The sequence below is a fragment of the Xiphophorus hellerii genome, chromosome 12 (genome assembly GCF_003331165.1).
Source record: "Xiphophorus hellerii strain 12219 chromosome 12, Xiphophorus_hellerii-4.1, whole genome shotgun sequence".
NCBI lineage: Eukaryota > Metazoa > Chordata > Actinopteri > Cyprinodontiformes > Poeciliidae > Xiphophorus > Xiphophorus hellerii.
Window position 1 is genome coordinate 10,185,108 of NC_045683.1, and position 27,959 is coordinate 10,213,066.

Genomic DNA, 27,959 nt, shown 5'->3' on the forward strand with positions numbered 1-27,959 from the left:
AGGAGGCCCCCGCTTTAAGCTCTCAGGTTACACAAAAATGCAATCCTGAGTTCACGTCAGCTTTCCTGGAACTGCAGATTGTTGCTAACAGGAAAGCTGTTCCAGATGTTCAGGCTGAAAAACATCTGCAGCAAAAACCTAATTCTGATTTTCCCTGTGTCCAGCTGGGCAGCTTGGACCAAATAAAACAGACACAAACCTTACTTAAGTCAATGGAAACCAGGATTTTATAAACTGCTGGTCAATAGAAATGTTTCATATCAGTGTAAATCAATAATTATTACTCAGTTTTTTGTTTTAAATATCTGACTTTTCCCGTTTTATCCAAAGTTTTCACTCCTCACTGTTGTTGTTTTATTTTTAATCAGTTATTACAGTGGCGGAACTTTAAACTGCTGCTGCTGCGGCAGTTACTCAACAGGCTGTTGCTAGGTAACCAAAGAATGAGTGAGTTGCTAAGTAACCAAAGAATGAGTGAGTGAGTTAGTTGGTTCATTCCACCAACGCAGCTTTACTCTGCCTTTATTAGGCCTGTTGAGATATGCAATAAATCAATTAATGGCACAATGAATTAAAACGAGGTTAATAATTTCCATTTGTGCAATTTATTATTTTTCTCTTTTTCTACCAAAAACTGAATGACAAAAGTCTTCAGTCTCAATTAGCTTGTTTTTCTGAAGGACAACTTTGACTTCATAACTCATTTTATTTAGTCGTTTCTATTGCTTTGTTTATTTATTTTGGAAATTTAAAATATCTTCCAGTTCTTGTGTTAAATGTTCATTAGAATTTAAAGTTTATTGATCTTTGAAAATGTGTTCTTGCATCATTATGTCATTAGCATTGAATTGCTTTAAAATGGTCTCAAAAAAAAAATTATCATTTATCTCATTAACATCTGGGACAATTTGTTACTGTGATAGGCCTTTGCCTACATCTCCCAGAATGCTGAGCGGTTCTGGATTGGAGTTCATTGAAATTATTGAATGTTTCATATGATGTTTTATCTATTGATACTTATCAAATCTCTATCAGAATATATATTGTTATTGATATATTGCACAGGCTTTTCTAGAAGTCTAAATTAAATAAAGGAAAATAGTCTTGCAAGTTTTATTTAGACCAATAAACTAGAAACTATACTTACTGACAAAAAAAATTTGATAGAAATAGTTGAGTTTTATTTGGAATAAAGTAAAATTCAGCTGTAATTAAACTGCTAAATGGCATCAGGGAAGCTCAGATCCGACCCAGAACTTGGCTCAGATCCACAGGAACACCAAATGTTCTGCAGGATGTTCTCTTACAGCCGCAGCAAAGTGATGAGGTCACATCCTGCTGCTATCCGCTCAGCTGTTGGGAGTCCAAGTTGCGTAATGCGCACTGACTGATTTATATGTCTAGGACAAAAACATGGAGCTCACGAGTTAGCTGTAATTTTAATGCTGAAATTAGACCTTATAATTTCATAATATCAACCAACAACATTTAAAGGTGACCTCTTTGAAAAGCATTAGTGGAGTCTCCTGCACAACCAACAGAAAATGTGGTTTCTGGATGGTAAGTAAATAAGAAAATGCTCGTCTTTTCCAGCAGAAATTGTACAGTGCATACAGCGGTACAACCAGCTGACCAAACGTGCAAGAGCTCAGCTTGGGTTGCTGAGGTGACGGGCAGAACTCTGCTGGGGTTGCTACGTAATGGGCATTCCAGAGGTTTTTGAAACGGCTCATTTTCTTCAAAAAAAGCTAAGAAACGACTGGGTGCTTTCTTCTAAAGTGCTTGTAATGGAATTATGAAAACGTACAAAACGTCAACTTTGCATTACAGGTACCCTTTAAGATATTGATGTAACACCAACAACATAGAAAAACCCACCAAACTGAGTTGCCAGTGACATTTTTTGATTAATTTGGATTCATTTCTATGCAAGTATTACTTGTCTCATTTCCCTCAAGCATTTTTATTCTGTGGTGTTTAAAAGACAAGACTCACCTTCACCAGCAGCTCTCGACTCAAGGAATAGTTATTGTCGTCTGAGAAGATTTCGGAAAGCTCTCTGAAGGTTCGGACGCTTTCCCTGTGAATAGAAGCAGAAACCAGAGTCAGAAATCCCCTCAGGAAAGACCCGTCCAAGTCCAGAGTCCAAACCTACCGAGCGACTTCGTCCCAGGTCCTCTTCAGGCGGTGGATGGAGTTGCACTGCAGAGCAGAGAGGATCGCTCGCAAAGAGGAGAAGTTCTTCAAGATCCGACATTCCTGATGGGAACAACGATCCGGTGAGACAAACGGAAACAGCAACTCTGAAGCAGCTTAACTGCTTAAAGTTAATCCTGTCACAATAAGCAATAAATCAATTAATGTCATGATAAATTAAAATGAGCACGATAATTTCCATTTGGACAACAGTCGTTATTATTTTCTGAAATGCAGTTTTGGTCAACGAGTCTCCATAATCCATTTTAATTACAGTTGTTTTTGTTAGTTTATTTTGCATATTTGAAATGTTTTCCGGTTCCAGGTGGTGCGGCTCACCCGCGCCACATCGATCCACCTCTCGATGAGCCGGGCTCTCTGGTTGGGCTTCAGCGCCGGGTTGCTCAGGCAGGTGGTGATCACACAGTTGGTCACCGAGTTGAACTGGGCCACAGTGGCTCGGATGGTGGGAGCCAGGTGCTCCTTGCCCTTCTTGTCCCGCTGAGACCAAATGCCACCCAGGCAGTGGTACGGCACCACCTTCTTGAACAGATCCTGAACACGCAGGAAGATACAGAGAAAAAAATTGATTTAATCAGTTTTGCTTCTCATGTTATGAGATAGAATTTTATATTTTAATTAATCTGAATAGCTGACATGCAGAACAATTCAGAAATACTCAATTTTTCCACTTTATCAGAGTCATTACTAGCTTTAATCGCCGTCCAGTCTTTTTTTCCTACAGTAAAACCTAAGAAAGTTTCAATTCAGTATTATATTAATTTGACTTTAATTTGTTCTTAGTGTAGAGGCATTTTTAAAAATCTATATGTTTACCTAGTGGGTGATAAGAAAGGATTATTTTTATATAAAGTAATTTTACAAAAGAAGACATAGTTGATCTTCAATAACTCTTTAAGCAGTTTTTAATTAAACAACTGCATTGAATTTCCACAACAAAATGACACTTAATGTAGCAGTAATGTTTTTAAATCCACTTTTCTTATTAGGTTGACCACCAGGTGCTTTCCCCCCCATCATTTTTGTACAAATAATATCTAATTGAAGAAAAAGGAAACATTCAGCTTTTTTTGCAATGGTTTTATGTTTTTCTTTATTTTAAACCTTAGAGATAAGAGCAAAAATATAAAAAAAACGACAAGCAAACGAATCAAAAATAAGTTTTGTGTTTGTTTTTTTAAAGGTCAGGTATTATTAGGACCTCTAAATGAGTTTAATTTAGCTGGACTGAGGGGAAAAACAGCTCTTTGGGTTGTAAGGCTGCAGGTGTGTGAAGCTTTGCAAAGACGCTCTATGATTATAAAAATCAGCAGAGGAAACGTTTATTGCTGCTCAGCTTCACACTCTGTCCTGGAACTGTTAATTACACAGTAAAACATTTAAATAAACCAAAAAAACATACAGAAAAAACAAAACAAATAAAATTAAGCTATATATTTCCAAATGATATGCAATAGGTAAAATCTTATAATCAAATATTCCTCCATAATACTGTCATTTGATTTTCAGAGGGGAAAAAAACCTAGAAAACCTTAAGCTGTCTGTAAACGCAGCTCCATTTCTAATTAAAATGAAGAACTATTTTTCCTCTTGGATCAGACAGTTTCCATTAAAGTCAACAAAACTCCTGCACCTGATTTTCAGACGTCAACGTGAATAAATCTGCTGACGAGGGAAGGAAACCCTGCTCACCGCGTCCATGAGCGTGAACTGCTCCGCCACCATGATGGGGTCAAACGACAGGAAGCTGAAAGCAGGAAGCTCGTCCTCAAAACCGCTCTCTTCCTGCGTGGCGAACGGGCAGCCGATGTGTTCCCCTGAACAAAAAATAACAAAAAAACAGCAGAAAAATACAATTTTTATAAAAAACGCTGCACCCATCTGAGCTTGATCTAAGCCCTGCTCATCTAAAACTCATCTACATCTGTTTTTATCATTTTAAATAAATAAATCCCTCTCTTCTCCTGTCCTGCCTTCATACCATCGGGATCGGGCTCACACTGCTGTCGCCGGTGGAAGTGGGCCAGCAGGTTGCGGGCCCGGCGCTCCAGGTCCGAGCCGGGAAAGTGGAGGTGGAGGTAGGCCAGGAGTTGGTGCAGACATTCGTAGTTCGGAGGGCTCCAGAAATCCTCGGAGTACTGGTCCAACCACGCGCCCAGGATGGATGAGACGGTGCTAAAACACACAAGTAACGTCATTAAACAACAATCTGGTGACACATTCACTGCAAAAACACAAAATATTACCAAATATTTCATTCTAGGTTAAACTGCAAATGTCTTAATACTTAGAATAAGGCAAAACTAACTTACAAGTAACTTTTCTGCAAAAAGTAGGAGCTTGTTTTGAGTAAGTAATTTCTTAATATTGATTAAAACGTACGAGTTTCACTGGCAGATGAATTCTTTATTAAATGGGGAAAATATTTTGTTCCAGGTGAAATAATCTAAGGAATTATTTACTTAAAACAAGCTCCTATAATTGCAAGTTAGCTTTGTCTTTTTTAAAGTGTACAAAAATATTTGCACTAGATATTTGCTTAGGAAAGTTTTGTGTTTTCTGTCGTGTTGACCTGGGGCTTAATAATAAAATCTCAGATGATTTTTTATAGATCCAATTTTTATCTATTTTTTAAAAAAATTTATTATTTATTTTGCTCACTTGCTTTTCTAAGAAAAAGAAATTACAAAAAATATTCTCAAAAATATACAGTACAGACCAAAAGTTTGGACACACTTTCTAATTGAATTCAATGAGAAGATGTGTCCAAACTTTTGGTCTGTACTGTATATTAGGGCCAAGAATTATGAGAATTTTGGTTTAATTACGATAAAGTCTTCTTATTAGCAGGGGAAAAAATGCAATTTTACCATAAAAATACTTGTTAAAATTATGAGAAAAAGTTTTTTTTTTATGAGAAAAAAAATACTAAACATTCCTCATTTTACATTTTTTATTGGAGTTTTCCTGACGTTATGAATTTATTCTTGTATTATTTTGATTTTATCTTGTTTTGTTTTTTTCAACTTTATTGTCAAACTACTGTATTTTTTTTTTTTTTTTTTTTGTAACCCCTCCAGGGGGTCTTTTTGTGGGCTCTAGCGTCCCCTTCCATGAAGCAGGCTGACAGGAAAGGGGGAGGGAGAGGGGGGAAGACATGCGGCAAACGTCGCCGGGTCCGGGAGTCGAACCCGCGACCGCCGCGTCGAGGACTTGAGGCCTCCAAATGTGGGTCGCGCTAACCCCTACGCCACCACGGCACGCCCCAAACTACTGTATTCTTGTAATATTATGACTTTATTTTTGTAGTAAAAGGAAAAACATCATAACCTGGCCTTTATATTTTGTTATACAGTTGACCCGAATTCAAATAAATGGAAGCTGTAAAACATGCTTGTTAAACAAGATGGCCGCCTTAAGCATGCTGACATCGCTCTGAACTGTGGAAACCCAAAAAAATGCATTGGTGGAAAAAAATCCAGATTTCCAAAACCGTAAATCTTCAGAAACTAAAAATTTGATTGATCAATAAACTCTACTTATCGCCCAACTTTACATTAAACGTCTGTCTGTATCAAATTAACTAATTTCTGCTGCTACAAACACGTTCTTCGGTCTAACCACTGGATTCCTGCATGCATCCGGTCAGCCGTGGTTGAAACTCCAAAAAGCCCACACTAGGAAAGAAAAAGTGGGAAGAATGTGGAATGTCTTTTTTTTTTCTGGACGTTTTACAATCAGATGTTCATCAACTGCATGCTCAGATCTAAACACATCTAAAATTAAAAAAACTGTAAAGAATGTGTCCAGAACAAAGACTTCAACAACAGAAATGGCCTGTTTGGTGATAGTGGCCCTTCGTGATGGAGTAAAGGTTTTGTCTTAGGGATTTATTCCACTGATTATCAATTAATTAACTTTTTTTTAGTTGAATTTGAACAAAAACAGTTAACACTCACTTTCTCAGCTCCGTGCAGTCGTCCTGGGAGACTCTGTGTGCAGAAACTGCAGGAACGTTTTGGAGTTTGGCGTATCTGAAAGCACATGAGATCAATTTTATACCAGAGACCAAGAAAAATTACATCTGTGTATCAAGATCAACAACAATAAATGATATGGCTCATTTTCCAGACAACAAAAAACATCAAGTTATTGCCAAAAAATGGTTGGGGCTTTTTAAGGTTTTTTTTTTTTAACACTTAGTGTTTTTTTTAGAAGCAGCAGAAACCCAAATGAAAGTACAAAAATGTGCAAAAAATTAATTTTGCATAATAAGTCTCCTTCAAGATTGAACAGTTTCCTGCAGTTTTTTCACAGTGACCATTTGAGAGATAATTTGATATAGTAATTTGATAATGAAAAGCTATTAGTCTTATTAATAAAGTAGGATTTATTGAAAGGAATACTTTAAAATTTCAAGACATTGTCTAAAAATACTGAAAACGATGAACAAAAGCCTTCCTTCTGGTATTCAGAAATGATTTAAGTTAGGAGAAAGCAAATACAATTTATGGGGTTTATTAATACTTGAAAATGCTAAAGAGTTTCAGTTACTGGTGTATAATTATGGAATGAACTGAAGGATGATTTCAAATTATGTGCTTTTTAAATGAGTTTTAAAAGAGCCTTAAAATGTAAAATTATAAAAGCTGTGTGTGTATATGTCATGTGCAACCATGTATGCATGTAATGTGAGTATGTGTACTTGTCTGCTGAGTCTATGAATAGGGTAGGAAAGTTTAAACTTGGAGAACGGCTTTAGTCTTTACTTTTATTGGTTTGTTTTGTTTTCTAATTTGTAATGTTGTTAATTTACCAAGATAAGGTGAATCGGATCTGATTTAGATAAGTTTTTGTCTGCCTGTGGTTCCCTCCACTCCACAAAACGGGTATCATTATGGCAACCCTAACTCTGTTCTCTCATGACTCAGCAGTTTCAGCTCTCTAATTACGTAAGCGTGTAGTTTGAGGGTTAGCAGCAGGTTTCCCTTACCTGTTGAGCAGGAGATCCAGCACCTGCTTGGTGGTGGCGAAGGATCGGTAGGTGCAGAGGAAGATGGTGACGTAGGTGGAGTCTTTGCCCCTGAAGGCCGACACCATGTACTCCACCAGCCTCTCCAGCGTGCCGGCCTTGATGGTCCGCACCTTGCACGTCTCGTAGAGGCTCAGGGCGGAGTCCGTGTCCACACCCAGCCAACGCTGCCCCTTGCTGGCCGACTGGTGGAGCTGCATCTTCCTCAGGGTGATGGTGAAGATGGCATCCTCCTCCGCCTCCTCGCCAATCTCCTGCGTCGAGCTCTAAAAGAAAAAAACAAAAGACGTTTTAGTCCAACTCAGTCTTTTTCTGGTGGTCCGTGGGTGCCCCCTAGTGGCCTGCAAGGTACTACATGTAAACATCATGTGATTTGAGATCAAAACACAACGCTTAATAATGGTGACTCAAAAGAAAAACTGAAGATACTGGTGGAAAGAAAACAATGGTAGAATTACTTATAGACGCCTTGCAGCATGATGTCACACATGGAAGATCCCGCCCCCCAGCTTCCTGCTGGAGGGCAAAAAGCTGCTCCCCAACGATGACTAGCATTGGTTTTAGCTGTTAAGTTCTTAATACAACATGCTAAATCTTAAATGGACATAGTGCTTTGCTACTAATTGTCAACACTACAACAACTAGATAACAAGGTCAGGAAAAAGTTTTAACTAAGCAAAAAGTAGCAACGGAGAGGAAAGAAGGTCAGTTATGCTAGCTTGACTTTGACAACCTTAACATGTAGATGTAATTTGGAATTCGGTGCGTTATGGTTCAGTTACAAAATAAAAAAAGACGACCTACACACACCAACTCTGACAGACCATCAATCGAGCAGGTATTTAAGTTCAACCACAGCTGTGTTAGATTAGCTAATAGCAGCAGTAGCCAATCTTCCACAGGCTTGTTACACAGGTTTATTATTAATAATCGCAAAAAAACCATCAAGCCCAAAAATATAAAACAAACTGAATGTTCTGTTCTTTGTGTGGGAAATATTTTGAGTGTTTTTTGGTGTCGAATCCTGATACATATAGTGGCATTGTTAATTGCTAATGCAGCAAGTCTGTGTGTAGCGCAGCTGACAGAGCGAGGGAATAAAGAAGAATATGAGTGGTTTTGAGTTATTCTTCAACAGATTTTCTGCGTAAAATCGGAAGAAGTCGATTGATATCTTACTGATATCATTCACTATCAAATTGATTCTTTTGAAAAGCTCTATGCCGTGAACGAGTCTCAGATGGTGAGAACTGTTCTTTGTTTTTCCGACTTTGCTTGCTCACACATCAACATCTATTGCTGTTATTTATTTAAAAATGATTTAACCAGCAAATAAATTACAATAGATAGATACAATTGATAGAAATAGGTCATTTTTTTATATAATGGTGAAGAGGATTTTTGTTTCTGCCAAAGCTTTAATTATGCTTCTCAACTACAAATAACCCTGAAATGCACTCAACATTTAGTAGTAAAGAACAACTTCTTTTTTTGATTTCCATGTGTTTGACATAATTGGACAGCTTAGAATTAACACTTTTTGAATCTGCAAATAAAACATCCTGAGTGACGTGTTCATGGTTTTGTCGTGACCAATCACATTTACCAAACAGCACCACCCTTCTCATTAGGATGAAGAAAGAAAACAGCATTAAGTGAGTTAAGAGTCTAATATTTGAATTTGTATATATCAAGATGTTGTGCTAATTTCAAATTTGGTGGTCTGCGAGTGTTAGTTAAATGGATTAAATGTTCTGAGCCAGAAAAAGCCGAGGTCCACACTGACATTTTGACAAGACGAGTCGGCTTTCGAGGAGCAGTTTAACGCAGATTAGAGAGCGCTGGTTCTGGTGCAGAACGTTGAGACGTGAAGCCTTTAATCACGGCCATCTGTGTGACCCGGCTGCGCTCTTTTTTTGTTTGCTCGTTGTGCTCTGAGTCACGCTTTGTGAATCATGTGTGCGGCCGTGCACAAACAACAATAGCAGGTTACCAAACAGAGCTAGCTGGATAACAGGGTCAACAATACAAGCTGCAGCCTGTGCAGAACCCGCATGAATGTGACCTCTGTAGGCTGCAACAATAGTTTTCCCCCTCATCGTTCTCCCAAAAACACAAAGAAAAATTAATTTATTGTAAAATAAAGAATCGAATTTGTGATGAATGCTTTATCATGCATGTGATCCCGAATTAGCTGGATCAGTGTTTCACAACTGGAGCCTAATATAGAGTCATGAGTAAAGAAACTAGACTCAGTTGAGTCAACTTATTCATGAGCTAATTTGTATAAAAAAACAGATTTAATACAGACTGGGAAACAATTAAATGTTAAAAACAAATTCCATATTTATCCCAACATTGTAAGAATAGATTTCTTATTCTATTAACTAAAAATATATATACTTTTAAATTTTTTAGTTACAAAATCTTTTTTTTTTTGGAGCTCCAAACATTTTTTTGGTTTAAAATTTGTTTTGTTTTGTTGTTTTTTTTCCAGTTTCAACATTTTTTGTTTCAGTTCGGTTTTAAAACTTTCAAAAGATGCTTTAGTTTTAAATTTTTTTTCAGTTTCAAAAATCTATTTTTAATCTTCAAACAATTTTTTCGTTCAAAGTTTCAAAATAGTTTCTTTCAGTTTAAAACACTTTTTTAAATAAAATGCTTTTTAGTTTTAAATCGTTTTTTAATTTAAAATTTTTATTTTCACTTTCAAACTTTTTTAGTTTAATTTCTTTTTTTTTTGCTGCAAATTTTATGTGCTAAATTTAAATCTGCAGACATCTTTTAGTAATATACTGTTTAACTTTTTAAAAGAATTTTTTACAATTTGAACTAAAAGCACCGTTTTGAATAAATAGCGATCATAACCATGGCAACCAATGACCAAGCATTTCTTAGTCTCTGGTTCAGTTTCATCATTTGGTTTATGTTCTTCTTTTTAATCCACTATAAACTTTGTTTCAAATTATTGAAATAGTGTGATGCAGATGTGCTTCGAATGGAAATAAAACCATGAAACCTGAACGTTCTCACATCTGGAGTGCTTAGCTGCAACTTTAGTCAGATTCAATGTTTAAAAACAAAAAGAATCATTTTTAACAATAAAATGTAAAGCAAATATTGTAATTCTTCTAGAAAATTTATGTTTTAACATCAGTGCAAAGGTGTGTATAGTAAAAAAAAAACAAAACTCAGAGATGCCTCAAATCTCTGAAATAAAGAGACAACTGAATCCAGTTTGAAATAGAAAAGCTGGTTTTGTTCCCAGTTTAATCACAGAGCAACGTGTTTCTGATCAGCGGTCAGACAAATCGGATCCGAGGGACATCCAGAACCTCACAGAACCACCAGGAGAGGGAAGCAGGAACATCATGTTCATTTCATGTTAGTCATCAGAGTCCAGCTATGAAAACACACTGGCACTTCTTTTATTTTTTTTTATGCTCAGCAACAACATTGCCTGTGCCAAGTTGCTCCGTTTGTTACCATGGAAACAAGCTCTAATTTAGAGAGCTGAATGGTATCAAAACAGACAAATTATAAAGTGCTTCAGATGTATCTTTTTATTATTATTATTAATGTACTCTTTATTATAAAAGCTGATGTGCCAAACTCAAGGCCCGGGGGCCAAATCTGGCCCGCCATAACTTCTTATGCGGCCCTCTAGACTCCAGATTACATCAGTAAGTCCCAACAGTTTTTCACAAATCTGCGAAATTCCCACAGAAATGAACATATCCTGGCATTTTTCTGTGAGTTTATTGTACATTTTCCTTGAAAATGGTCAAAAACATCAAGTTAAAAATAAAGACATGGCACAGTTTTTCTTTCCACCTTATTTCCAAGTTTTGGGCTTTCAACTGTGGTGAGTCAGAATCAGCAAAATGAAAAGAAATAAACAGCAGTTTCATTTGTAAACTGCATTAAGAAGTATTTCTTCCAGCATAAAGTGGCATTAAGGTAAGATAACTTTTTTTTTCCTGGCACAGTTTTTCCTTCCACTTAATTTTTCACGTGCTGAGTTTTTGTCAACTGTAGGCCAGAAGGATCAAAACTGAAGGCAATAAATGCCAGCTTTGTTATTAAAATTACATTAAACATTTTTTCCAGCACAAGGTAGCAAAAACGTGATATGCTTTTCTTTGGCAGTTTTTCCTTCCACTTAATTTAGCAGGTGTTTGGGGGGAGGGGAAGGGGTTATCCACTGTAGGCCACAAATTATTTAAATTAAAATTAATAATCACCAGTATTGTGATTAAAAGTGTATCAAAACATGTTTCCAGCACAAAGACACAGAAATGTAAGATATCTTTTTCTGGCAAAATTTTTCCTTCCACCTAATTTTCCAAATGTTGGATTTCTGTCAGTTGTAAGTCAGAATTGCCCAATTTAAAATAAATAAACCACAGTTTCGTTCTTAAAATCAAGTTAAACATTTTGTCCAGCACAAGTAGCAGAAATTTAGAATTTTCTTTTTCTGGCACAGTTTTTCCTTCCACTTAATTTTCCAAGCTTTTGGGGTTTTTTTGTCAGCTCTATCCAAATTAAAAGTATCCAAATTAAAAGAAATAAGGAGCTCTCAAGCAGCTCTGAAAGGGATGAGAGACATTTTGTCTTCAAAATCAGTTGCAGAAAAACACTCCTGATAAACGAGGAGAGCAGAAACAAAGTGCTGTAAATTCTGCTCATTGTGAAGAAGCAGCTGCAGCTGAAGGCCTGGGCAGCAGGGAGCTGCTTATCAAGCAAACCACAGAGGCTGCTATCACTTCAAATCCTCCAACACACAGAGAGCTCAAGGGCAGCGCCCCGCTCCGATCCTGATATAAAGCTCCTATTCATTCCTGCTGTTTCCATGATCAGCCTCTGCTGCTAAACAAACACAGAACTCAATACTTTCAACAAAATGTCACCTGAAGCTACCTAAAAAGTTGGTAAAGGTTTCCTATCCAACCACCAGACAGGCAGTCCGTCAACGCTTCCTCGATAGTTTGATGAACGTGAATCTGAAAGGTGCAGTTTGGACATGATGGTGATGATGAGCTGGTCTCACATTCCTTCAGCGTGACTCAGATCTTCATCAACCATCCTGGTTACAAACAGGAAAACGCCACTTTGAAAGCCACCTAAACATAGAAAACTTAACCAGAAGTTACTGGCAGAGCAACTCAAGAATTTCATCAACGTTTCATCCGACTGATAGGAAATCGATCGTGCTGTATTGTCATGCTGATCAAATCCAAACTGCTTCGGAAAATTATTAAATGAAAATCTGGGCCAATATTGATATCCAATATTAATAATGCTGTATATTGCTGTAAATATGTTCTACTAGGGCTCCTCAAGTGGCAACGTTTAGCTTCACCTGGTTCAAATTCTGGAAAAAAAAACCCATTAAGAATCTTTATCTCTCAAATTATTGATCCAAATAATAAACATTTTAATAAACCGTATTTTTTATCTGCAGATGCATTATTTGCTACAAATGATCAAATATACACTAAATTAATGCTGTATAATTGCATTTTAGGCAATAGAATATTTATTTTCTGATTTAAAAAAAGGAATTAAATTGCGATTTCTTTTCCGATTAATTGATCAGAACAATAGATTATTACTAATGACTATTACTAAAATAATCATTAGTTGCAAATAGATCCATCCGTTCCATTCATCATCTTGAATAAAAAAGTTTTACATTATAAAACATCTGCTTTTATATCTGATGTCTTTATAACCGCAGCCACCTGGTTCTGGTTCGGTCCAACACTGACGTCCTGGGAAAAAGGGAAAACCCTTCGCTCTGAGCCAAGCAGCGCTCTGGGAGTGTCGGTAGGGGGTCTGCCAAAGCTCATGGAGAGAAAATAAACACACCTGCTTGGATGGCTAGAAAGCCCCCGTGAGGCAGAATCTAAATCTGTGTGTGCAGGGAAACCCCCGCTGCAGAGAGGCAACACTAACCCCTATCCCCCCGAAACAGTAAACAGCCGAACAAAGCCAACGCTGCGGCCCCGGAGCACAAACCAGAGACTTCCCCTCGGCAACAATGAGCGCTGAATGGAGGTGAGGTCATCTGGAAGGGGGGCAGCAGAGCAGAAAGCGAGGGTAAACAAACGTTCAAATCCTCTTCTGGGATCTAAACACACAGCCAGGGGGTTCTCCGAAACCAGGAAACCTTCTGTCCATCAATGTTATACTAATCAGTGAAAGTTAGTGATCAGCAGAGGCAGGTAGAGCATCCAAAAAATTTACCCAAGTAAGAGTAGCACTACTTCAACATATTTTTACTCAAGTAAAAGTAAAAAGTAGCCGTCCAAGAAATTGTTAAAGCAAGAGTAAAAAAGTATTTGGTAAAAAGTCTACTCAAGTACTGAGTGGTCAACTTCTCAATCATTTAATACTTAAAACTTACATTAGACGGACCAAAATATAAAGTGGAAATTTTGGTATTTTAAGGACCAAAATGACAATAATTCATATAATTAACAAAAAGTAACCGTCAGGTAAAAGAAAAAAATCTGATTCTTTCAATAAAAAATTATAAAACTAACAAAAACTACAGGTGTGTGTCGGGGTCTGGTGAATTTTTGGTTCAAATTTTATGGCAATTTAAAGGCTAATACTGAATAAAAGCTTTTTTTTCAAAGCATCAGCTCTGTGTTTTAAGACACCAGAAAGATGAAAAACATTCACTACTTTAAATTGGATCCACAGCGCTGGTCACATGTTTGAATCCGGAGAACCAGAACATTAAGTGAAGCTGGAGGGAAACACAAAACCTCTCCACCACCTAGGAGAGCAAGATAATCCCGCTGAATCAAATCAAATCCCTCCAGAACCTTCTCCTCCAACCGACTCAAAACACACACACACACACACACACACACACACACACACACACGTCTTCAAATCTTTGTTTAAGGAAGCAGGAAGAATTAAGTGACTTTCCAGGCCGTCACATTCTTGCAGCTGTCCGATTTCTTTTTTTTAACGCTTGGATTCGGCTGCTTTGAAACAAAAGCTCCTCTGTGCAGAGTCCCGCTCCTGCTGCTCATGTTTCAGTCATTAAATCAGTGTTCAAAGTGCGGCTTGGGGGCCATTTGTGGCCCTTGGACTGAGGTTGTGTGGCCCCCAAACGCAGTATGAGAATGATATAAATTGACTTTTTAAGTCAGCGTGAAATTATTACCAACATCCTTTTCTCATATTGGAAAAATTATTTCTGACCCAAAGTGTTTGTCTTTTTATAACCAAGCTGGATCTATATTTATATTAAGTAGATCCATGTTTATCCAGAGATTTTACTGACTTTGCTGCACCAAAATAGGCTTTTATTTTATTTTCTGAATTTGGCTAAATATGGACCCCTTTTGCGCATGCACACCACACTGGATGGCAAAATGACGATTCTTTGGGCTGCCACGACAGAACAACTCTGTTAAGTGATCATCGTGATAGATTAGCTACTGCTGCTATTAGCTAAGCTAACGCAGCGGTGGTTGATTAGCTAATTTAAACACCTGTTCTACTGATAATCTGTCAGAGTTGGTGTGTGTAGGTGGCATTTTTTAATTTCCTAACTGAACCAAAACACACCAAATTCCACAGCACATCTACTGTACATGTTAAGGTTTGTCATAGTCAAGCTAGCATAACTGAACTACTTCCCTCTCCTCACTATTTTTTTCTTAATTAAAACTTTTTCCTGACCTTGCTATCTAGTTGTCAGTGTTGACAATTAGTAGCAAAGCTCTATGTCCCTTTTTCTTTTACATAGCAAACGTACATTTAAGATTTTGAGCATTATGTTGACACCTTGGTACACCTTAACAGCTAAAACCAATGCTAGGCATCATTAGCCATGACTAAAAAATTCTGTTCTTATAACTGAAAATAAATTTATTATATTGAGTCCAAAAGAATTTGATAACAAGATGCCTTTCTTTTAATGCAACAAACTTGCAAAATACTTTTTATGTTTAGGATGAACAGCGAATAACCTCCTTTTTTCATAGAAACAACAAAAAATTACTACTTTATTTGCTTCATTTTAGTTTTTTCTCTTTTCTTTAGCCCATGTGACAATTTTGGACGCCCCTGCATTAAATAAGCAGCAGAATCACATCTTAGCAGTAGGAAACTGACTCAACTTTGTGTCTTTTTTTTTTGTTTTAAGCTCCGGATAATGTGGAGGAGCACGGTGAAAACACACAGAGCAACATACACCCACAGGACATCAAGGGAAGCTTAATTATGTGCGCTGTTCTGTAATAAGACACTGTGCTTTCTTTTTTTGATTGTGTTCGGGGTTATTTCTTCCCTCTGGGACAAGTGGAGTCATACTGTGTAGTTGGGTTCATCTGGGAACTGCTGGCTGAGTCATCATTGGCTCAGGAAATGGAAACAGGAAGAGCGAGAGTCCGATTTCACCGTCACTTACACTACTGCTCACCAGGACTGGATCAATTAATCAATTAAATGAGATCAATAATTTCAATTCTGATGGTTGATGTTTTTTGAAGGGCAATTATGTTTACAGAGACATCATCATGGTTTCGGTTGTGTGTGATTTTTATTTATTTATTTGATTATTGCGCTTCATTTTGGATATTTTAAATGTCTTCCAGTTCCAGTTTGTTAATTGGAACTTATTAGTTTATTTGTTTTTGAGAGGGAGAACTTGCATTATTAATGACTTAGTTACATTTAACTTTTTCCATTGTAGTAGCAAAGCATTTGTCTTTTTCCAACTTAGCTGTAAAACCACGTCTTTCCTGAGACTTTTACTGAAAAGCTGAATTTGCTTTTATTTAATTTATTAAACTCAACTAAACACAGCAAGAGTTTTTGACTCAAATTTTGAGAATAAATTTGCTCAACCGAACCTAAAAGCATTGGTACAATTGGTGGGTTTCATTCAATACATTTAATATTTTAGTTTTTTCTCTCCATTTCTTTGGCCCATGAATATGTCTGACTTGACGATGTTGGCAGACGTGATTAAATTAAATCAAACGCAGACGAGAGCAGAATCTGAACTACATGGATCACTGATTTTCAGTTCATACACAGAATCACTAACAATGAAAATGTTATCAGACATCAAAGGTTTGTACAAAAGCCACCTGATCCAGCCAAACGTTGGCGCTGTCTGCACAGAGCCCAACTCGGCCACACCGGGCCTCACAGCGTAACGCGAAAGAAAGCCACCGATTGTTGAGGAACCCTCCTGGGCCACCGTAGGGAGGGGGATAAGCCATGGGTAATTGGTGTTAAAGCAGAGGATTAGATGGGAGTAACAACAGGTTAGCAGGAGAAACCAACGGGAGGTTCAGATCCAGATAAACCGGTCTGGATCTGATGGAGAGTCCAAGCAGAACGTTTTATCCCGGTGGACGCTCCGCTCTCACGTTTTTATCCAATTAAACAGGAAACACTTCATAAGGAGTAAAACAAATCATTTCTAGTCAGAATCAGTCCGTTTTAAACTTACACCGGCACAAAAAAGTACAACCTGTCTCTAAATGATCATTTTAAATAGTTTATAATTATTTTCCTTTTATGTGAAAAAGAAAACTGAAATTAAGGTTTTGATGCTTTGAATTAGGCGTTAATATAAGACACTGAGCTAAAACTGTCTAAAAATTGGCTTTTTTACTGTGAATGAGAGCCTATTCATCTCAAACAATCTAAAAAAATCAAACAAAAAGCTGAGATATTATGTGGCAATGACGTGTTTTGCATTTAAAATCCCTCTATTAAGTACTTTATCACAAGTTTTTTGCCTGTTAGGTAATGCTATAAGGAATAAAGTCTGGAAACACAACGACTTTCTTCATGCATCATTTTATTTTTTCTACCATAACTTTTCAGACTTGGATGAAGACGTAGAAAGGCTGTTAAATTAATCTGGACTTTGACAGAAGGTAACACTCCCACAGCCGTGTCATGCTACATGTTCAACAAGATACTAGATACAAGAAACCGCTGGTCCATCTCTGAATCATCTGTTAATTAAAGTGTCTTGCCCACACACACACACAGTTCTGTAACGTTAATCCACAATGACTCTGGGAGGCTCAGGCATCTACATCATCCAGTCTCTAAAAGCAAGATAAGCTCTGAGTGAACCCAGACACAGTTTCTTCTAGAACGTCCTCATGTTGCACAAGTTGTATCTCTAAAATTCAGAGAAAAACTCTTTGGTTTCAGCTCTAAAACGTTAAAAATCTGATGTTTCGGGCGTGATGTGGTGGCGTAGGGGATAGCGCGACCCACGTTTGGAGAATAAACCAATGTGTGGATGTGTCTTAACTTTTCCCAGCTAAATAAAAACAAAAACTGAAGTTTTGTCAGCACACATATTCAGTTTTTAAAACTAGAAAAGAGTTTAACTTGTCCAATAATCTGGGTGTAGTCATGGACTCTGACCTGAATATTCAGAGTCACATAAAGACAGTTACAAAGTCGGCCTTCTATCACCTGAAGAACATTTCCGAGATTAGAGGACTAATGTCTCAGCGTTAGAGAAACTCATTCATGTGTTTATCTTTAGTCGCGTTGATTACTGCAACAGCATCTTCACAGATCTGCCTAAAAAAATAACAGCTGCTGCTGGTGTTCTGACTAAAACCAGGAAGATAGAGCACATCACCCCAGCTCTAAAGTCCCTGTAGCTCAGAGAATAGACTTTAATATGCTGTTGTTGGTTTATGAATCACTAAATTGCTAAGCACTAAGGCACTTTAAAAATCTGTTATCGTTTCAACTGGTTCTAGTCTAATCCTCAGTCAGAACCAAAAATGGAGAAGCAGCATTGAGTGTTTCTGCTCCTTTAATCTGGAACAAACTTCCAGAAAGCTGCAAAACTGCTGAAGCAGAGACTACTTAAATCAAACCCATTTGTTTACTTTTGATTAATAACACCTGGAACATCATCAACTGTAGTGCATCTTTCAACCTGTCATGTCATGTTTTTCTTTTATTTTACCCCTGAGACGTACAGTTTTTCTTATTTATTGTTTTTTTCTTTTGAACAGCCTCTTAGGTGGAGCCATATCTGGAGAAACTAAAAGAGCTCCGCCCTTTACTACATTTTAGGTAATACTATTTGCTGAACCAGAACAAATATCAATATATTGTTATTGTTTTACAGCAAAAAGAGACACTATTTAGTTAAGTAAGGATGTTTATCTGACAACTACTAATACATTTAGCAAGTGGTCAGTCTACATATTTGCTTAAGTTTTTTGATCAGGTTTAAAGACAAACTATCATAACTGTAATAACATGCTATATTATCTAGCAGCTGTCACTCTAATTGCTGTTTTCATGTATTAAATACAAGCTGATTATTTTGTAAACACAAATAGTAACACAGGCTCTGTTTGTTTACTTTTCGTTCATCGTTAATCACTTTGCAGCAGCTGATCCCTGTAATTAAAGCTGGGAATTTTCTGGATGGATTTATGTCTGCTTACATGGGTTTTCTCCAGCAGACCAACACATGGAGCCACAGGAGGCGCGAAAACAGATCGACACATCAGTCGGCCAATTACCAGCAAATCAACAAGCAACTGATCTTCAGGTTTAGAATCAAATAATCAAAATAAAGGGAGAAACCTCTATAAGGCGGCTTTGAGGACTGTTATATCTTTCTGTTATCAAGTCGTCATTTTGCTCCAGCTGTAGACCACAGATCAGCATAAAGATAAAAGTTAATACCAATTAATAGAATAATATAATGCAAATCTCTCTCACAATTTTTTAAAAATACATATTTTTCTCAAAATAATTTTTAAAAACTTTATTTTTTTATTGTGTATATACAGTATATATATTATATATATATATATATTTCCTTCCAAATTATATTTCTTTCCAATTACTTTATATGTATAACTTTTTCAAATAATAGATTGTTTTCCAAATTAAATTATATATTTTTTTCAAATTACATTATATATATACAGTATATACATTCTCAAATTATACAACATAGTCATTTAAATTATATACATACATATTTTTCAAATAGTATATATATATATATTATTTTTTTCACATATATTCTTCAAATATATATCTCCAAATATGTATATTTCCCCTTTTTTGTCCGATGAAATAATAAATTTGCATAGTGGTAAACTGCAATCAATGAACTTGAATCTAAAATCGACAAAAAATTTAATAAGTAAACTGAAGGAAACTTTTTAATTGAGGAACTAACAGTAAAAATTTAGAAGCTATATTTTTGTTTCAGGTTCAAGAGCAAACATATTAAGCAGGTTAAAATGCTGACTTTTTGAGTTGGAAATTTCCATTTCTATTGATAATTTTTAACAACAATACCTGGTGAATGCAGAGAGAAGGTCAGAGCTGACTTGGAGTTCCCCTATACACTACTCACCTTTAAAGTGATTTGTTATTTCAAAACAACTAGATTCAAACAGTAGATCTGACCTATATTGCACCGTGAATGTAAAGAGAACCTGCAAGTTTCGTGACATTTGAGGGATGCAGCTGCAGGGGGCTTTCAGTTGTGGTTTAACTGAATGACTTGAGAGCAGAGCAGGAAGAGAACCACAAGGGCGAAAGCTGCAGAAAAGCAAGTCATGCTGTAACTGTAGGCCCGTGCCAGCGTAGGAGAAGCTGTATTTATGATCTGCTATTATTTATCACTTTCCTGTTATACCAGAACCTCAGAGAAAATCAGAACATCTCATGGTGGAAAACATAAAAGTGCATGAATTGCAGCCAGAAAAAGCAAAAATCACATGCTTTTTTTTGTTTAGATTAACCTAAAAAGTCAAATTCAGACTCACTAACTCTCAGTTCTCCCAGTAACAACAAACAGAACCAGCTACTCTAAAGGGCCGGAGTCTCTTTCTCCTCCTCTTCCTCACCTCGACCAGGGGCAGGTCCGGGTCCAGATGGGTGAAGCTGTGCAGGACCACTGGGCTGCGGTCCTCCACCACCTCCAGCTTCACCCCGTCCCAAATGCTCCGAACCTTCCACGACGAGTCGAACATCTCGAGCAGCTGTCCCGGCTTGACGCTGGCCGCCTCGGTTAGCATCCCCGGGGAAAAGACCATGGAGGCTCGGCGGGTCACAGCGGCGGAAGAAGCATCTTTATCCGCAGGTTTGTTTTGTTTTTTAGTTGGTTCTTGGGGGGTTTTGGTCCGAAGCGAAGCGCGGCAGCTGCTTCGGCTCCGTCTGACGGTAAATCAGCTCTGCTGGTTCATCCTGCGGTCTGTGGCTTTCAGGATCAGCGTGACTCAGGTTAAGCTCCGCCCACTGCCTCATGAGGCCTTCATGAACGTCGGAAACACGACAACTCGGCAAGGAAACGACTCAACTCCAACGGCCGGAACGTAAATCGCCATGTTTAATAAGTAAACTCAATAACTTTTGTAGTATATTATAATTTTTATATTTTTTGTATGTTTTCCACTTTTCTGAATTAATTCCGTGACTTTCAGTTTTTATGTTTAATTACCTAAAATGCAGCAATTATTTTTTTTTTAAAAACACAACAAAAATAATTCATCAAAAACTAAATACTAGGTTTTAACTTGATATTATTTTCCCTATCTCCAAATAATATATTTATATCAAAACCCCATAAAAAAATAATTTAAAACTAACAAATATCTTAAAGAAATAAAAACTAAAAACATATCGTAACTTTCCTAAAATAATGGCCAATTATTTTTTGCCAAAAGTTTCTCCTTTTTCTTTTTTTTTTTTTTTTTTGCCTAAATCATATATTGGCAACAAGGAGGCTTAGGCCATTATTTTGGGAAGGTGACAAAATGGAACTACATTAATAAAGTAAATAGATGAAATTATGCCAAAACCCGTAGAAAGCCCTTTATAATTGAATAAATGTATTAATTTACATTACAATTCCCAAAATAAAAATAATTTGTTACAAATGTAACTACATTAGTAAAGCCAATTCAAAATTAAAATGTTGATCAAAATACCGTTTTCTATCATGTTTACACATTACTGGAATAATATTTACATACACGCTACAGCAAGAAGAAATCAGTATTTTAAAATAAATAACACAAATTACAAATAACTAATAGGATAAATTAGCAAAAATATAACCTAATTTAAAACAATTTTAAAAATAAGCCTTTTAAAAGACTAAAAAACACCTACACTCTAGTTAAAATAAATGATCTTTTAGCTGTCAATTTTTCTGTGAAGTTCCATTATTTACATTCTGATGTTTTCAGATGCAGATTTCTACTGCAACTAGAAACCTAACGACGCAATAATGATGTAAACCAAAATAAACCCATGCTGCTTTTCAGGTTTTTGTCAAGATAAAGCATTCCTACGGTGATCTTTATAAGTAAATGTTTTCCGACTCTCGACAGTCAGCTAAAAAACTAGCTTAGGTGCTGTGAAGAGGAGGTCTCGGAGGTGTCCCTGAAGGCACCGTTGACTCCTCCATTCTCATGTCACTCCTCTGGGAAATGATGGTCTTGTGTTGTTTCTGCTCTCACTATGGCAGCAGTACAGTATGGGAAAAGAAAACAAACTCAAGTACAGTTTATGTTCCTGCTTTCAGCCTCAAATCCCATATTTACACTGAAACAAGAGCAGCTCAACCATCTGCAAACATTAAAAATGTCAGCCAGGATAAACTGCTCTTTTTTATTGAAACGCTCTGGTAAAAAAAAAAAAAAAAAAAGAGGTATTAGCAACTAAAACTCTTCTTATTTACACATTCACTGAAATATGTTTGTGTGCACACAAAATAAATCTGATGTTAGCCTACAAAAACATCCAAATGTAATCTTGCAGGAAAAAACTCAATTAAATTGGCCTTAAGTTTCCATAATTATTGTTTTTAGATTGCATCTGTTTTTTATATATATTTTAAGATAAATGTTTATTTTTTTATTTGATCAGCTTATTTTATCTAAGCTGAGTCAATCTACTTCTGATGTAAGATATTGATGATTTAACACACAAATCTAGTGGAAAAATAAAACCTTTTTGCAGATATGAAATTTAAATCTTCATATTCTAGAAAATAAAAATTGAAACCAGGGTACAATTTAAAAAATATATATTTTTAATCAATTATTAAAGATCTGTTTCTTTAATTCCCTAAACTAAGTCACATTTTACTATAGTATGACCCCAATTTTCTGTGCAAAACTTTTGAAATAAAACTTTCTTGTGTGATCTTGAAAGCCTACTTCAGTCGTTCTCCATTTTCAGACTTTAATCTGTTTTTTCTCTTCAGTCTGACAAAAAAAGACACAATTTGTTCCCATTTTTTTTTTCAGTTGAAATTGTGACAAGCACCAAAAATAACAGCTTAACGGAAAGCAGGACTTCAGCTCCAACAATAAGATGTGTTTCAGCAGGAATGCATCCAAAAGTCTTTATATAGTACTTCAAAAATTTGAACAGGTGAAATGTTCTGCTTCTAGACCTTCTACTTTAAGTATTCTCAAACTGAAAAGTAAATTTTTTGTGGCTGCATCTAAAGAAATGGAAACAAACTGTGTGTAAGTGGCAAAATGTTGGAAACAAAGCAACTTAATACCAACTTTAAAACTGGTTTAATGCCAAGAGACGTTTAAGAACAGAAGAAAAACCTTGTTCAACAGGATTAGGGGGACAAAACTTACAGGAAAAGCAAAAACATGACTCACACTCTGTATTATTTGCTCTTCCACTGCAAAATGTTGCTTTTTTTAGATTCATAGAACAACAGGAGCTTCAGTGGATTTAGGATCCAACACTGCCTCCTGGTGGACAGAGGGAGGAAAACATCCCATTAGGCTCCCACTAACAAAGCTATCCATCAACTGAATTAGATGGCTGTAAAGCTATTTAGTTGATTAGCAGCTCAAATCAGTTTAAGTCTGTTTTTAATCAGCAGCAGAAAACAAATGGCTGGGAAAGCCTGGAGGTATTCAGTGACGTACAGAAACGGCTCCAAGTATAAAAAGAAAAGGAAACCCAACAATAAATTAGTAGTCCTGGAAAAGTATGCGTCTCCAAAATGCATTCCTTCTGCATTTCAAAACCTCTTAGATCAGGTTTTGATCTAAGAGATCAAAACCTGAATTTCTGAAGAGAAAAGGTGTGTCTTACAATGAATTCTATGCAAATTACTTTTATCCTTTATCTTTGAAAAGCAGCATCAAAACCTTGTGATTACATTTATAATTTTTTCTGCGTTTTTCATCATACCTTAGTTTTATTTTGTTTGTTAGTGTTTGCCAGCTTCAATTAATTAAATACCCACCCACACACATTAAAGTGAGTAGATAAATAATGATAGAAAGGTCAGATATTACTTACTAGCAATATTAAAGCAATTTTATTCACAATAAGATTATCAGCTCTCAATGGGATGTATCCAAGTTTCCATTAAAAAATAAAATACAATAAAAAATCGCAAATCCCAATCCTGGGAATTTTAAATTGATTCAAAATGCTCAAAAATACATTTTAAAATGCGTTTAAGTTGTACGTTTTTGCTGGTCCTATTTAAAAGTATACTGCCGTATCGTCAACTGCATGTATTTTGAATAGTTCTTTGAAATTAATTAACTAAGAAAAAGCCAGGCAGCTAAGCTAATCTAATTCTGGTCATTTAAATTGCAGAATTTTACGCACAAACATGTTTTTTATATATATATAAACTGATGAATTGTCATACAATTGTTTTCAATAAAAGTTATATTTGTTTACACTGTCTCTTCTTCTAGCGTTTGAATAGAAACACGAAAAACACTAAAAATCGGAATTGCGAGACATTGAAAGATTCCCAACAAGACAGTTCCCACTGTGCCTTTTCATGCATATCCAATAATGCTCATAAGCATTATTATAGAAGTTTCAAATGTTTATGGGTTGTTGTTGTCCCTAAACTCTTGAGGAGTCCAGTGTATTGTCATATCTGGATTTGTTTTCCTGTCACAATCAAACAAAAAGTACATGACTTCGACCAAACACTATGAATTTTCCATTTCTTTAAAATGTACACTTTTGGAGATATGAGGTTTTTATCCAACAGCGACAAAAACTAAAAAGGAATCTGTCCAACATCCGGGTCCCTTCAAAAAGCCGCGTATCTCATCTTTAAGATCTTGATGGGTGACACCAAGAGCAAAAACATGACATATTCCAACAGATTGGCCAAAAACGTACGGTAAACACCTGTAACCCAAAGAGAGAATACGACCAGGAACCTCACAGCAGATGTCAGTGTGACCCAGATGATTCCTCTAAAACCATCTGTGCTTCATTATTGCAGCTCAGCACAAAACAACCCCCTGAGACTCTGCAGATGTGCAACCTCAAGCATCTGCGTGAAGCTGATCAGGAAGTATTTGACTTATTCGAGCTCATATTTCTGCAAAAGTTCTTGCATTCAAGAAAAAGCATCTAAAATTAAATTTTTACATTTTTTCATAGATTACCAAATTGATTTAAAATTTGATATTATAGAAAATGGTTGTTGGAAATGAGCCATGACTTCCAACCTTCATGAAAAACCCTGAACAAAACACTCAGATTAATCAGGATTAATCAGTTATTCGAATTAATCGTCAACTAATTTAGTAAATCAATTAATCTTTAACTGAGTGCAAATTTGCTGAACAAATCAACATACTCAGAGCTGTAATTAAGCCAAAACTGCACAAAAAATATGTAGTTTTAAATTTTAGATAAAAAAGAACCTTCTGTCTGTAAATATATTCTACCCAGAACTCCACACGTTGCATTTTTAGCTTCACATGGTTCAAATTCTGTCTGTTCTCCTACTAAGCACCTTTTGCATCCAATTCTTAATGATCGGTTGAGAAAAAATTCTCAACCGATAATTTATTTTGTAGTTTTTTTAGCACTGTATCCTTTGCTCCAAACGATCAAGCGTAGACTAAAGGAATGATATTTCACTGCATCTTTGGCAATAAAATGTTTGAATTATTTGTTTATTTGGATTTTTGCACATCTTTATCATTGTCTAAAATAAGCTTAAGTGATTAAATGAAAAATCTGCAGCACAGGGCAATTTTTAAAATCTGACTAATCGATTAATCGCCACAATAATTGATTAATCGTTAGCTGCACTACTAAAAAACTTTTATCTTCAAAACAAGTCACTGAGAACTTTAAGATTTAAAGCTGATGAACGCGCTAGCTTCCAGAAAAAGCTTCGGCTAAGTGTGATGGACACTAATATCCCGAAAATCTCTCAGAGGAGAACCAAAGGTCCAACTTTCCTTTTGCTGCGATTTAAGTGAAGCTCTTATTCCATCTGCTGGAAATCGATACCAGAGCATGCCGTTGCGTTGCCGCTCTGACATGATTTGTTGCTCCCTGAGGAACAGAAACGTTCCTGCTTCGACACAGCTGTGAGAGAATTAGGAAGGAAAAACATCCGAGTACGGAAGCAGGGCGGATCCAAAACCAGCAGACACGCATCTGGTGAAAGATTTCCATTCCGGCGGGGTTAAAATGGAAATCAGGGCAGTGACATCAGGAAGTTATTCTTGTCCTGGAAACACTGAACGACTCAGAAAGTTTACTTTTGACTGTCAGGCTGCCATTTAACACAGTACCCCTCCGGTGAAGAGCCGTGGTTAAACCGGGGCCGCTGCCAAGCTCAAGAGCTCCACAAAAAACATAAATCTGTTGCCAATAAAAAAGCCGATGAGTCTCCCAGACAAACTGCAGAGTTATAGGACACTGAGAAGAAAGGGCAAACAGCTGGAGAGAACAACACAGAAATTAACTTATTAAAGCAGGGACCATAACGACCATTTAAATTCAACAGGAATTAAATTTAAGCCTAAAACGTCAGTAATTAAACCCTCTCTTCCTGTATCACTGATATTGTACCAATACTGAAATTTTTTAAAGTACAATATATCATCAAACTTCTTTATCTTTGAATGATTTTGTTAAAAATTTGGAAGTTCATATGTATCTACAAAATACTTTCATGACAAATATGCACAACAAACAGAAAAAGTAGAAGAACTATTGTGAGCTTTCTAAATTAACAAAGTATAAACAATTATGTGTGAGCAAATCAAAATAATTTTTTTGGGTAGAGTGAGAATCTATAATACAATAAAAAATACAATTTCAACAGGAAATGTGAAATTTTAAGTATCCATCTCATAATGCTAGGATTTATCCAATACCGATACTGACTTGGTATCGACATTATCAATATTTTGGATCGATTCGAATACATTTTGCTAACATCAGTATTGGCTGGTTACCCAAAAACTCAAGCAAAGCTACAGCAATATGTGCTGTACAATGGCTGCTGGAACAGACAATTGTTTTGTTGCTGACTAAATATTCAGCAGCATTCTTGTTGGTTGTGCAGGAGGTGCAACTCTGCTTGTCAGAGATGAACGGTTCAATAATTGCGCATCTGTTTGCAGCCATTTTCACGTGTGAGAGTTTGGGGCGTGGCCAGCAGCAGCAGCTAATTCAGATTTAAAGGGACAGAAGCCCTAAAACAGCACATTAAGAAAGGAATTCGAAATAAGCAGAACTTATCAGACTAAAACCCCATATTTAAGAATGATTTTGAGCAAGAAACGCAATGAACTTGTTTTGCATCAACCAAAAACCTATGCTAGCCAATTTGAGAAAGCATAATAAGTCACTTTAAGCATAGACACTGGTGATTCAGTACCAATCAGAATGTGTAATGGGTGAAGAATGCCCTGTGTTTGGCTGCTAATTCATAAAGCAATAAGACTTTATTACATTTTGCCGGGGCGTCTTGCTGTTTTGAGTCTGATGTTTGTAAATGAACATAATTCAGGCAGAGAGCGTTGGCAAGCCGCCTGTCCTGCCGTCTCAGACTGAGAGCTCCTCACAGCAACAAACCGCTGAGGTCAGCCGTCTGAGCCGCTTCATGTTGCCGTGAAGCCACAGCGCTGGAGTGACAGTAAATGGGATGAAAGTATTGTCGTGAAGACGGCCATTGTTCTGTTTCAGACACAGAGATCAGTTAGCTCTACAGACAGATAGATGCAGGAGCTGCAGCCTGAACTTGATCAAGAATCTGAGCCGTTTTCAGCATTTTCAAAGTAGATCCTATAGACATGTTGCAACGTGATGCCAGGCAGAAGGAAAAAAGCTCCTCGCTAACAATGACTACCAGTGGTTTAGCTGTTAAGTTGTCAGAAAGGTCAGGACAAAAAATCATAATAAAAAAAAATAGCAAATGAGAGGGAAGAAGGTCAGTTAAGCTAGCTTGACTTTGATAATCTTAATATGTAGATGTGCTGTGGAATTCTGTGTGCTTCGGTTCAGTTACAAAATAAAAAAGGTGACCTACACATCATCTATGACACATCATCAGTAGATCAGGTATTTAAATTAGCTAATCAACCACCGCTGTGTTAGCTTAGCTAATAGCAGTGGTTAGCGGTAGTTAATCTACCACAGCAATCACTCATTAATGATCACATGAAGCCTGAAAACATAAATCTGTAACGGACTAAATGTTCTGTTCTTTGTGTGAGAAATGTTTGAGTGTTTTTTGGTGTTGAATCCTGATACACTAGTGGAGATGTTGTCAGTCAGTTGCAATGGCAACAAGTCTATGTGTAGCGTAGCCCACACAGAAAGTGAGAAACAAAGTAAAATATGAGTGGTTTTGAGTTATTCGTCAATGGCTTTTCTGCGTGATTTT

At 36.6% G+C, this 27,959-nt stretch overlaps 1 protein-coding gene across 7 annotated transcripts in view; it reads right to left on the minus strand.

Moving 5' to 3' along the window:
* The window catches only part of LOC116730409 (ral guanine nucleotide dissociation stimulator), a 57,618-nt gene that overhangs the window by 8,059 nt on the left and 21,600 nt on the right, over positions 1-27,959 (minus strand). For 4 of the 7 annotated variants that reach the window (XM_032579613.1, XM_032579610.1, XM_032579612.1 and 1 more), the window contains exons 2-8: positions 7,211-7,515; positions 6,177-6,251; positions 4,199-4,392; positions 3,910-4,034; positions 2,536-2,751; positions 2,156-2,259; positions 1,996-2,080 (exon numbers count right to left, since the gene is read on the minus strand). In XM_032579613.1, coding sequence (XP_032435504.1) covers positions 1,996-2,080; positions 2,156-2,259; positions 2,536-2,751; positions 3,910-4,034; positions 4,199-4,392; positions 6,177-6,251; positions 7,211-7,515 — 1,104 coding nt within the window. Of the gene's footprint in view, positions 1-1,995; positions 2,081-2,155; positions 2,260-2,535; positions 2,752-3,909; positions 4,035-4,198; positions 4,393-6,176; positions 6,252-7,210; positions 7,516-20,151; positions 20,482-27,959 lie in introns of those variants that run through there. The other 3 variants (XM_032579608.1, XM_032579607.1, XM_032579609.1) reach the window with 2 other exon arrangements.